The following is a 13,430-nucleotide window of genomic DNA, read 5'->3' as shown; positions in this document are numbered from 1 at the left end:
GAACTCAGGACCTTCTTGCTGTGAGGCAACAGTGCTAACCACCATGCTGCAAAACAATTAGCTTAACATTTTCACAACTTTTTCCCCCCCATCAGAATAAATGTGGATCTATAATTTGGGGCAGGTACATTAAAAAATGTCTCAGTACTGGCTGGTTAAAATCTGGAAAAAAAATCATTCAACCTCAATACTTTAACTTCCCATATTTGAGTACACAGTAATAAAAAACTTTACATTGCAAAAGACAATTTTGCAATTAGAACAAAATTCTGGAGTTTCTAGATGGAACTGTTTTAATAAAGGCAGAAAATATATATTTTTTATTAAATATCAGCATATTCTTAAACATATATAATGATTACTGTGAAATTTTACTGCAACGTTTTAGCTTTATATGTCAAACACTTTTCACATATATAAAATAAATAAATAAAACAAAAACAAAAAGGGTTACTTGACTTATTGTGACTTTAAACATGAAATATATGAAAGTCATATATATATATATATATATATATATATATATATATGGGACTGCTTTCAGTCCCATTATTGAGCACTCGCTAAGACTTTACATTGGGAATATACATGCATACATATATACATTTATTATTTTAGCATTATTGTGAAATATAATTATATACTATTCATAAATTGTCAGTAGTTATTTTTGCAATGTGAAGATTTATTCTAAAAATTTGATGATTTGAGATTGGAGTGATCCAGGCCTTGAAAATTAAAAAATAAAATTGTCCACATATTTTACTAAGTTATCTTCTGATTTATAATCATACTACCATCTGGAAACGCCTTGTTCTGTTTGTACAGGACAATCTACTGATATCTCTGTTTTTGTGCTACAACTTTTTTTGTGATCATACTTGCTCCAGGATAAAAGTTGAATGTAAATATGATTTTAATTTTTGTGACTCAGAATTTCCTGGTAAAATGTGTTCTACATGCTTTTTTTTTTTTTTGCAGTAATGTGTAATGTGTAAATTGTGTAATTCAACAATATACCATATGTATATGTATGTATATATATTCCCAATGTAAAGTCTTAGTGATTGCTCAATAATGGGACTTTCCAACACTGATTGAATTTTTTTTTTCATATTTTAATTAGCTAATACTCAGAAATGTTTTAATGTATTAATCCCAAATTACAGATTCTGATTCATTTTGATGATAAAAAAGAGCACTGAACATTTCAGACTCTTATCTTTAAAAGGTTATGAGATAATTATGTATATGATATATGAAGCTACAATATCACAGCATTCATATAAACACTCAAATTTTCTATCATAAAACTTTGATGCAAATTGAAGACAGCTGAGCAGAAGGCATAGTTCATCTCAGAGGAATGAGTCAGTTATAACATTTTACTTTAGGTATAAAAATTCAACCCTTTCCATACTCTTATTATGAAGGGTAATATTTGCTATACAAGCCAAAACTGCTTTTCTTTATAACAGGCTGTGTATCAAAGCAGCTCATTTAATATGTGAATTTATGCAGATTCTCTCTCTCCTATAGCCAGCATCAGTCTGACATGCTTCCTATAATGGATTCATTTTTCAGCTGCAACTGAATTTTTGTCATCCAACTATAAACTGAAACCTGTCCTTCCCAGTCTGTTAAATTCTTCCTTTAATTAACAGTAGCAAATAATTGTTAGTCATAGCTCCCAGTTGTACTGAAAACATATGGAGAACCATAATATAATCTCAAGGCAACAGTTATACCGTGTTTGTGTCTGTGCATTGTAAGAGTTGCAAAAGACATTATGGTATGCTTCTAATTATAATATTTGCTCTGCAATGCTCTTGCAACCTTCATGGGACATTCAGCTGCACCGTGCACAAGAATATTCCCCACACCAAAGAGGATTAATAAAACAAAGGTCAAATAAATGTTTTAAAATGTGCAGATGTTGCACGGGGAGTGACAAAAGTCTTTAAAGGTCTGACTGGAGTGCCGTTCATGATGAAGTGATTATATCTATTAATATTAACTGACTAATGACTGTCTTCATTTCATTCTTACCCAAAAGAAGCTCATTGCATTAATGTGTCTCCCAAGGTAGATCACCGGGGGAAGGTTTTTATGGGCCACATCTGCCTACCTTGATAGTGTGAGAGTTAAAAGAGCCCCTGCAGCAGAGAGATTCTGAGGGAGGTGTTAATCGATGTGTGCACTTGAGGAGGGAGAACTCCTCTAATAAAGGTAATTCCTGCACTGAGTTTTCTAAGGAACATGGTTTGTCATGATAACCCTCCCTTGTAATAATAAATCTATGGCCAATTATCTTTTTTGTTGTAGAATTTTTAAGTGAAGGGAAGTACATGTAAAATCTGCAGCAAATAGAAAAAGTGAGGCATTTTCCAAATGTTAATTCACTGTTAATTTCTATTTCATGAATTTGAAAACAGGAATTTCTACTAAGTCTGAGAAGTTGAATAAATGTTTAGGTCTTAAATTAGTTATTAGAAAGCTTTGACCAAATATTTCAAAAAAGAACAGGACAGAAAAAGCAGAATTTTAATTCCTGTAAACGAACATTTTCCACTTCACTCTGTAATTTAGTGGATTTCTTGTATGCATAGCAGAACATATACTCTCACTAGCCACTTTATTAGGTTCACCTTGCTAGTGCCAGGTTGGGGCATCTTTTGTTTTTCAGAGTGACTTTAATTCTTCATGGTGCAGATTTAACACGGTGCTGGAAAACATTCCTCAGAGATTTTGGTCCAGGTTGACATGATGACATCATACAGCTGCTGCAAATTTGTCAGCTGCACAGCCGTGATGCAAATGTCCTGTTCCCCCACATCCCAAAGGTGCTCTATTGGATTTAGATCTGGTGACTGTTGAGGTCATTTGAGCACAGTAAACTCATTTTCATGTTCAAGAAACCAGTTTGAGATTATTTGAGCTTTTGATTTGTGACATGGTGTGTTACATGAAGAAGCCTGGCCATTCTGACATCAACAGAACAACTGGCTATTTTGCCTTCTTCTAAACATTCCCTGTAAACTGTAGAGACGTTTGTGCAAAAAACCCCCAAAAAACTCAGCAAATCAGCACTTTTTGAAACACTCAGACCAGGCAGCAAGAACCGCGCCATGTTCAAAGTCACTTACATCACCGTCTTCCCCCTTCTGAGGCTCCATTTGAACATCAGCAGGTCATCTTGATCCTGTCTACAGGCCTAAATGATTTAGGCTGTACAGATGTACCCAATGAAGTGACTGGTGAATATGTATATGTAATCACAAACCATTTTTTTGTATATGGTTTGTGAGTGGAAGGCTAAATCTACTCTTATCCTACACAACGATGATGAGAAAGGTCCCACTCTAATGTTTGTTTCCTGCGGATGTTCATTCTCCTCATTCTACTATGGATCGGATTTAGACCCAGACAAGTTTTGATGGATTTTATTTGCCTTTTCCAATCAAGAAAATTCAGTCGGCTTACAGTCGCTCTTTGGACTCTTTAAACCACATGGAGGGTTAGGCCATGTTCACAAGCTGATGGCTTCCACAAGGCCTGCCAGTCTGATAAAAATGGGCTTTTAGGGAGGGTTTTAAGGCACTTTAAGGAATCCAGACATCATATCAGTTGTTTCAACATTAGGCAAAAAATAAAATAACATACAGAATTTGATTGAAGTACAAAGTGCAAAGCTTTTGTACCCCTGCACACTCTGCACAGAGCATTATAAATCCCACAATAGAGGTATGATTGAAGTGTGGAATTTCTGCTTTAATTCACAGACTTTAACAAACGTATTGGATTTACTGTTAAGGAATTACAGCCATTTTTATGCACACAACTTTTGACTGACAAGCAGTTTCATGAGCACATGAGGTCTGCTTCCTTGTTATTTCACAACAAATTGAACAGGTAAAAAATAAATCTGGAGCTGATTTCAGGTGTTGAATGAACATTTGATACCTGCTTTCTAATTAAGAGGTTTAAAGTAATGTCAGTGTAAGTGAATAGGTGCATCATACCAAAGGCACATTACTACCATGGCTGAATGATAGCCATTGGTGCCAGAAACATCACCCTAACTGTAGCTTAATCTGACTCACTGATGTGAATCAGTGCATAATCAGATTAGTTTTTGAGCATTCCTATCTATTTAGAATTGTGGGATATAATATGGAAATCTCTGAATTATTTTAAAAACCACCATAATCTGATTGAACTGTTGCTTCCAGAAAAACCCCACCAACTTAAATTTGGATGAGAATGTGCAGTTATGTGTAGGATACGTGGACTCCCCTGCACACCTCTCTCTCTTCTCCACTGTGGTTTGTAAAGTCTCTCTATCTGACAGACCTTATAATCCTCCTTTGGTCCTTTGGGAAATCAGATCAGCATTATTATAGATTTATAGAGAACACATTTTTTAAAAATTTAGATTTTGTCCTGGTTTATAATTACATCTACACAACTCTTATACAAGAGCATGCATTCAAGTCAAAGAACACGAGAGAATTAGGCCAGATAAAAAAAGAAAGTTAAAAAAAGTAAAGGTAGAGATAGTCTGGAGTATTCCACTAAACCGAGTCAAAGCTGTGTGTATGCCAGAATTTGATCTGCACTGAAAATAGATACAGAATAAAAAAAAATGAATGCAGAACCAGAACTAAATCTTATTGTTGTAAAACAACATTTTTAGTTAAAATGAAACATCGCAGGCTTACTAAGGTTTAAAATTACTTTGATTAAACAATCATTCAGAGAAACTAAAAGAAAAATAACCTTTGCCAATGCCAGTGTCCGTTCAAAGGCCGTTCAAAGTAAATAATTCAGACGTGCGTTTATGTAACAGTTTTTATTTACTTTTGTACATGGGACAAGAGCCAGAAATAGCTCCAGGGTTGAAAAAAACACTTGGAGGGGGAGAGAAAACAATTGGGGAAGTGCAAGAAGAGGACACACAATGCTTTATTAATAAGAAGAAACGGTTCCAACAGACGGCCACAAGTGGCCGGTGCAGCTGTGTCGGTGCATCTTTCCTGCCAGTTTTCATTCGTTCTGTTGTGTGAGGCAGTTGAATTATTAGTGCGAGGTGTCAGAAAACCTTCCAGCCCACTCTCACAGTGTCCCTCTAACCTCTAAGAATAGACCACGATGAGACGGACCCGGAGGGAAGCAGCAGAGTTTTTGTCTGTCCTGGTCAGAAAATGAACCTGATACAGGCACGAGAACGACGGCATCTAGTGGCTGATGTCAGATATTACACCCACTAATTTATGTTAAAGAGTTTGAGCTAAGGATAAACACTTAAATGTGGACTTTAGGAGGATTACAAATCATTTTATTATAATTAAACAAAATGGAAAAGTGAAACAACAGGAATTTTTCCACAGTCAATAACTTTAACATTTCAGGACAGTCGAGGTCAGTACAACATCCAGTATCAGTAAAAAGGAATTTAATGACTGCAGAGATGATTTATGAACACTGCTAAACAATAACTTGACCCACTTATGAATTTAAACTTTGCTCTTAATGTCACATGACAGGTGTAACAGCTCTATATATTCTTCTGTTACGTGAATAAAAGCCTTATTCCAACTTCCTTATTTCGACCCAGGACAGGATCTACATGGTAGGGATACAAACGGCAATTTTTTTTTGGTTTAAAACTTCGGGTGTACTAGTTTTTAAAATCTTGAAAATATTTTTATTTATACAGAGTATTGATAAGCAGTTTATAACTGCTTATCCTCACTTTCATTTTTAAATTAATCCAAATCTGTACAAAAATGTAATAGGTTTTCTTTCTGTCCTTACTCCTCTCACACATTTATGACAAAGTTCAGGTCAGCATTTTATTGTGAAATCTTGCTGACAGACACATCAGTGCTGTGTTTGTCTACAGATAAGATTCATACCTGGTTTGTAGTCATTTGAGTTGTTTGTTTTTCTTGATCAAAAACCTGGAATATATAGGAGAAAAAGGGAGATATGGAAATATTTTACAAATCACTTCTTTTTCAGTACCATAAAACAGCTTCATTATTACCAAGACAGCTCCTTCAAGAAGAAACACAGCTAAAGTAAAAACACACACATGCATACTCATATTCGGAAAGGTGTGAGAGAACATTGAGCAGTTTGATTGTTTAAATTGTGTTATTTTTCTTTCCTCTCAGAGATGTTACACAACATATTTTTGCTTTTTGTGGGTCTGCTGTCATTGGAACATGTTTCCTTTGCAGAGGTTCCTTCTTCACAAATAGGTAATTCAAAAATGTGTGAACTATGTCTATTAGCCTTACAGCCTGATACAACACATATATATGCTTATAGCCATGCACTTTGTGTACTTTCCCTTCCTGCTGTCAAAATGTAATTTTTTTAAAACTTGCTTTAATTTTTAGTAAATATCACAGAAACAAGAGAGTATGCTGAGAGGATGCAGAACTTTACCAGGACAAATTTTGAGCACTTGGAGAAAGTGAGGAACAGATCCATTCGTGTTGCAAGGAGCTGTAAAGACCTCAGGGACAGATATGATGAACGAGAAGGTAAGGACAAGATTCATAAATGTAACATAACAGTCCAAGGCATTTATGTCCTCTTAAGACTGAATTATGTTTTCTTAATGCTATAACATTTCCAGATGGAGTATACTACCTGACAACAGGTAATGGCATGCTGTACCAGACTTACTGTGACATGACCACAGCTGGAGGCGGATGGACGCTGGTGGCGAGCGTCCATGAGAACAGCGTTTATGGAAGGTGCACTGTGGGTGATCGCTGGTCCAGCCAGCAGGGCAACAATGCTGACCTGCCAGATGGAGACGGGAACTGGTCCAACAGAAACACCTTTGGAACAGTAGAGAGCGCCACTGCTGATGACTTTAAGGTAAAATAGCAAGTCACCAGTGGTGGAAAGAGACATTAACACTACTTTACTTTATTTTGAGGTTGGTTAAGTAATTCCATTTATTACTTTCTACTTCTTTTTAACTCATATTTTATTCCACTGCATTTAACTGATTGTAATAATATTTCACATCAGCATTACATATAAAAAGGCATAGTAAGATAATAAAATACATCCATTTAGTTCTGTTTCTACTGGATTTACCAGAAACTAGATGTAAAGAAGATAAAGAGTCAGTAAAACTTACCTTTGATTTGTGCACCGTTACTGTACTCTACTATCTAAAGCTAGCTAGCTACAATTACCTGCAACTAGCTGTACCTGAGGGTAAATAGGTAGAACATAATAAAGAGTTTAGAGCCCTTGTTGAGTCCTAGAAGTTCTGCTTTGATTTCTTTTTTCTCATTTTCCATGTCTGTTCCTCTCTCTGTCCCATCTTGCCATTACTGCCTCTTTTACTGTCTCTGTTATGAGTCTCTGTATTTAGGAATTGTCTTTTACTTTTTCAAAACTTACTTTTAAAGTAAGTTCTCTTTCATGATTTCAAAGGTTGATTGAAATGAGAAAATGTACCTATTTGTTGCAAAATAAGTATTGCATAAGTGTGGCAAAAGTCTTATTTAAAGTCACAGCAGTAATGTGTGCACGTTCCCAGAATCCAGGTTACTACGATATAACAGCTGAGGACATGTCTGTGTGGCACATTCCCAACAACTTCCCGCTGGAATTCTGGAACATGGAAGCTGCAGCCGTCCTCCGCTACCACACTGAAAACCGCTTCCTCAGACTGTATGGAGGAAATCTCTTTCAGCTCTTCAAGGTAATTTAGCTGTGCAGAAACCGAACTTATAACCAGGGTAAAAGGTCACAAACCGCTAGGTATCAATTACCTGGCAGCTACTGTCTGTCATTAACAAGGTGGTACTACTGCATGGGTGATACTTTGTACAAATGACTGTTGCCATTGATCTCTTTCTTTGGGTGGTCTGTGCATGGGAAAAGGAAACTGAAAAATAAGTGTTTTTGTTTGCATTTCTTTCTCTTTCTGTAACACTTGAAGACTCACACAAAGAAAGAATATTGCACTTATGACGTCTTTCTGTCAAAATGTCCTGTTCAATTAAATTGATAGTGTTAAATTTAAATAAATGGTAAGAAGTTACCTCTACAAAACAGAGATGCTGCACTTCTTCACTCCCTTCGGACACTATTTCTTTCTCCAGGTTTGGTCATTTTTCTCAGTGGTCTTCTCGTTTTGCCTGTAGCTGTTCCACAGAAGCAGGAAAGTCATATTCACACAGCCACACATGTTGATTTTTAAATTGTATTTTCAAAAGCATTACATTTGTTTGCTTTTCAGTCAGAAACTATTTACAGATATACAAATAACTCCAGCACTGGGCCATTTCTAACCAGTTAGAGCTGAGACTTTTTTAGTATAAAATAAAACAGTGGTTAAAAATGTTGTTAACTACACAAACAAACGTGCAGATCTACACATAATAAGACTGTCTCATCTTTTCAGCAATATCCAGTGAGATACAATGTTGGGTCATGCGGTGACAGAGGGCCAGCTATTCCAATCGTATACGACCACGGGGATAAGGAGTCCACCAGAATGTTGTATGGACCCAATTCAAGAAGTAAGAAGATCATGTATGAAGAAAATAATGGTAATAGAGAGGTTTTTTAACAATTAGCCATAATGGCTGATAGGGTATAGTTGTCACCCCGGCAGTCGTTTGGGGAGGACACTTAAGCTTGTGAATGTCGCTTGAGAATGAGGAAATGTAGAAGCTTAACAATGCATGCGATGCAGGATTTTGAAACAGATACCATTAGGGGCCCCAAGTTCCTGAAGGCTCTGGACGTTGTACGGCTGTCCTGGTTGACACGCCTCTGCAATGTTGCGTGGAGATCAGGGGCAGTACCTGTGGACTGGCAGACCGGGGTGGTGGTCCCCATCTTTAAGAAGGGGGACCGGAGGGTGTGTTCCAACTACAGGGGGATCACACTCCTCAGCCTCCCTGGGAAAGTCTATGCCAGGGTGCTGGAAAGGAGAGTTTGTCCGTTAGTCGAACCTCGGATACAGGAGGAACAATGCGGTTTTCGTCCTGGTTGCGGAACACTGGACCAGCTCTTTATCCTCTCGAGGATACTTGAGGGTGCATGGGAGTTTGCCCAACCAGTCTATATGTGTTTTGTGGACTTGGAGAAGGCATTCGACCGTGTCCCTCGGGGTGTCCTGTGGGAGGTGTTGCGGGAGTATGGGGTGTCTGGCCCATTGCTACGGGCCATTCGATCCCTATACAACCGTTGCAAGAGCTTGGTTTGCATTGCCGGCAATAAGTTGGACTCGTTCCCGGTGGGTGATGGGCTCCGCCAGGGCTGCCCTTTGTCTCCGGTTCTGTTCATAATTTTTATGGACAGGATTTCTAGGCGCAGCCAAGTGGCGGAGGGCTTTCACTTTGGTGGCCTCAGAATCTCATCTCTGATTTTTGCGGATGATGTGGTTCTGTTGGCTTCATCGGGTGGGGGCCTCCAGCTTGCACTGGAACGGTTCGCAGCTGAGTGTGAAGCAGCGGGAATGAGGATCAGCACCTCCAAATCTGAGGCCATGGTTCTCAGCCGGAAAAGGGTGGAGTGCCCACTCCGGGTCGGGGATGAGTTCCTGCCCCAAGTGGAGGAGTTCAAGTATCTCGGGGTCTTGTTCGCGAGTGATGGGAGAAGGGAGCCGGAGATCGACAGACGGATTGGGGCTGCAGCTGCAGTAATGCGGACGCTGCACCGGTCCGTCGTGGTGAAGAGGGAGCTGAGTGTAAAAGCGAAGCTCTCAATTTACCGGTCGATCTACGTCCCTACCCTCACCTATGGCCACGAGCTGTGGGTAATGACTGAAAGAACAAGATCGCGGATACAAGCGGCAGAAATGAGCTTCCTCCGAAGGGTGGCTGGCCTCTCCCTTAGAGATAGGGTGAGAAGTTCGGCCATCTGGGAGGGGCTCAGAGTAGAGCAGTTGCTGCTCCACATCGAAAGGAGCCAGCTGAGGTGGTTCGGGCATCTGACAAGGATGCCCCCTGGGCGCCTCCCGGGTGAGGTGTTCCAGGCATGTCCCACCGGGAGGAGGCCCCGGGGCAGACCCAGGACACGCTGGAGAGATTATATCTCTCGGCTGGCCTGGGAACGCCTTGGTGTTCCCCCGGATAAGCTGGAGGAGGTGGCCGGGGAGAGGGAGGTCTGGGCCTCTTTGCTTAGGCTGCTGCCCCCGCGACCCGGCCTCGGATAAAGCGGATGAAGATGGATGGATGGATACCATTAGGTGTGTCTGCTAGAAGGCTGCACTGCTAGAAGGGGTAGCACTGATGGCTTTTGTTTTTACCGTCACTGGTCAATGTAAATTATAGATCTGGATTAGCATTAAATGTTTGCTTATTTTTTGTGTAAATTACAACACAGTGTTAAGACTCAAATTTTTTTTTCAATTTCATAATTTGGTGTTTAAATATATTTGGTTTCATGTTTTCTGTTTGAAAGATGAGTTTGAACCAGGCTTCATCACATTTAGAGCTATAAACCGTGAACGTGCCGCCATGGCTATCTGCTCTGGTGTCAAACCAACTGTTGGTTGTGACACTGAACATGTGAGTAATCAATCATCACACATCTGCTGGCAACGAGTCATCACAACAAATGGTATCAAGTGTGCTGACAATATTTGTGTGTGTGTGTTTGCAGTACTGTATAGGAGGAATAGGATATTTCCACCCTGAGCAGTGTGGGGACTTCCCATCATTTGACTACGACAGACTGGGTGGGATGCAAGGCTGGAGCGCCTCCAGAGAGATGACCGAGGCTGCTGTCTTACTGTTTTACCGCTGAGAGGATTTGTGTACATGTAGCCTCTGACTAAAGTCTGTTCAGCAGTCCCAGCTGTAACCAAATCAGGGAAGACTACAGATTTTTTAAAAACTTTTTTTTACATATATTAATCACATAGTTTCTACATATAAAAAGAAATGGTAATTGAGAGATTATTAAGAGTCATTTGTAATTAAGGCACACACCAGCAGTAGTGAACTGTGTATTCAAATAAAATGATTAAAAGATGAGCTCTCTGAAATTATTTTGGGTACTTGTTTTTAATAGTCAGTAGACATGAAATGCGGGAGACAAATATAAATATGAACGGACAATATTGGCAGTTTATTTGTTACCAATAAACCAGTTATTATACCAATAACATTAGTTTGGAGATCACCTATACACTATATTGCCAAAAGTATTTGCTCGTCTGCCTTCACAAGGAGATAAACTTGAGTAACATCCCATTCACCGCTCTAATTCATCCCAAAGGTGCTCTGTTGTGTTAAGCTCAGGACTCTGTGCAGGCCAGTTTAGTTCTTCACCACACCAAACTCGCTCATCCATGTATTTATGGATATAAATATATGGATGAGCATAACTACACTGGTTTGCAGTCATGTTGGAACAGGAAGGGGCCATCCCCAAACCCACAAAGTTGGGAACATGAAATTCTCCAAAATGTCTTGGGATGTTGAAGCATCAAGACTTCCTCTCACTGGAACTAAGGTGCTGAGCCCAGCTCCTGAGGAACAACCCTGCACTATAATCCCTCTACACCAAACTTAACACTCGACACAGTATAATCAGAAAAGTACCGTTCTTCTGGCAATCACGAAACCCAGACTTGGTCATCAGATTGCCAGTCTGAGTGTGATTTGTTACTTCAAGAAACACACCTTCACTGCACTGCACTCTAGAGCAGTATGTAGCGATGGGCTCTGAAGAAAGTTGTTGATCTGTCCACTATGCGTGACCATTTTGTGGCTGAGCTGCTGTCGTTCCCAATCGTTTCCACTTTGTTTTAACACCACTAACCACTGACTGTAGAATATTTAGTACTCCTCAGAGTGACCCATTCTTTCGTCCTGGATCTTTTTTCCCCTCATTTTTTGTTTGATGCACCAAATGTTTTCAGCTTGTGAAAGATCTGGACTGCAGATAGAAATTTCTGCACCTAGAAAAAAAGGCACTCAAAGTACTTAAATAAATTAACTAACATGAAACACATGACAGACAGGGGAGCAAAAGAGAGATGAAAAGTACTGACATAGTTAAAAGTACAACATAGAGGACAAGACAAGACAGACTTACACCAAAGACAGAAAAAGACTCATAAACACAGAGACATGGATGAACATAAACTAGAATAAAAACCAACTAAACTCTAACTAAATAATAAAACAAGAACTTTACATTATTTTAATATAACATAAGAAATCAAAAATATAATATAAACTGAAAATGCTGGGTCCCCTGATAGATAGCTGACAGTTAATAAGCCAGCAGCTAATAAGCTAACACAGCCACTTCACTAAGTTAGCTGAGTTCATTGCGGTAGCTGAGACAGACTGCAAAGTTTTTAAGATTTACTCAGTGTGTTGTTCTGAGGTTGTTTTTTCTTTTTCTTTTGATACAATATTCTATTAGATACAGAAATTATGACAAAGTCTTTGAAATTTAGTTTCATGTCATTAGCGAAGATTTCAGAACTGATGAAAAAGACAGGGAGTAATTGTTGGGTAAGTGACATAAAAGCAAAGAGAAGTTAACTTTTAGTGATATGACCATGTAGAGAAGTGGCTGAATTTCTTTGAGAGGAATATGTTGCTGCACGCCAGTCTTTTAAAAATCAGAATTCTCGTTTACGTCTCTTTCAAAAATGTTTAATTACTAGAAACCAAATGTGGCTACTTTACTCACCTTGATGAGCAACATAGGTTCTTGTTCTGACCAAAGCAAAGATACTGGCAGGTCAAAACTTGGTGTATGCCTTACACTTGTAGGAACATAATACACTTGTAGGAACAAAGATCATTGTATAGAGTTGAGCTGCCAACTTCTTTGGGTTTACAGTGTTGTACGCTAAGGAAAAGTAAAAAATTATATAATAATAATTATATATAATTAATAATCATTCTCCTTGGTGTGTCTTAGTGTGACAGAAAGGCAAAGCTGAGAAGTGTGAGGTAAATATTGTTTTTATTAAACAAACATCATTAATCTTGAAGAAAGGCAGAGATGACTCAGATCCTGCTAACTTCAAGTACTTGACCTCTATTATTCACCCTGATCAAACGGGATTTATCCCTGGCAGACTTTTGTTGAGAAATCAGTTTTACCCCGGTTCTTTTTATTCCTCGAGCATCCAGAGATGGCACCGGACTCAGTAGTCATTTTCACAAAACTTTATTCATCTTTACTCATCTTCATTTATCTTTACTCTTCTTCATTTATCTTCATTTAAGCATGCACTTCTAGAAGGGAAGACGAGGCCGGTGTCCCTCTGCAAAAGTCTTCACCCCTTTGTTAGTTACAGCCAGCTTTATAGAAGTGACCCCATCATAAAACCCCCCACGGTGTGCTGCAAACTCTGTCTGTGTCTATGTGCACGAGCACATGAATGCCTACATGTGCACGTTCCCTCGTGT

General features: G+C 38.9%; 1 protein-coding gene across 1 annotated transcript; it reads left to right on the top strand.

The window, feature by feature from the left end:
• The first annotated feature begins 5,536 nt into the window (after window positions 1-5,536).
• On the top strand, window positions 5,537-11,029 carry LOC146572629 (intelectin-like). The gene is made up of 9 exons (XM_085276904.1): window positions 5,537-5,632; window positions 6,025-6,083; window positions 6,180-6,266; window positions 6,408-6,554; window positions 6,650-6,897; window positions 7,574-7,738; window positions 8,444-8,561; window positions 10,453-10,559; window positions 10,654-11,029. Exons 3-9 carry the CDS (start codon window positions 6,182-6,184, stop codon window positions 10,795-10,797), a joined length of 1,014 nt encoding a protein of 337 aa, XP_085133030.1. The 5' UTR covers window positions 5,537-5,632; window positions 6,025-6,083; window positions 6,180-6,181; the 3' UTR covers window positions 10,798-11,029.
• The last annotated feature ends 2,401 nt before the right edge of the window (window positions 11,030-13,430 follow it).

The sequence above is a fragment of the Mchenga conophoros genome, linkage group LG6 (genome assembly GCF_057382185.1).
Source record: "Mchenga conophoros isolate Kocher_MC1m ecotype Shallow Benthic linkage group LG6, M_conophoros_male_GT1.1, whole genome shotgun sequence".
Lineage (NCBI taxonomy): Eukaryota > Metazoa > Chordata > Actinopteri > Cichliformes > Cichlidae > Mchenga > Mchenga conophoros.
This window is presented reverse-complemented; position numbering and strand designations above follow the sequence as displayed.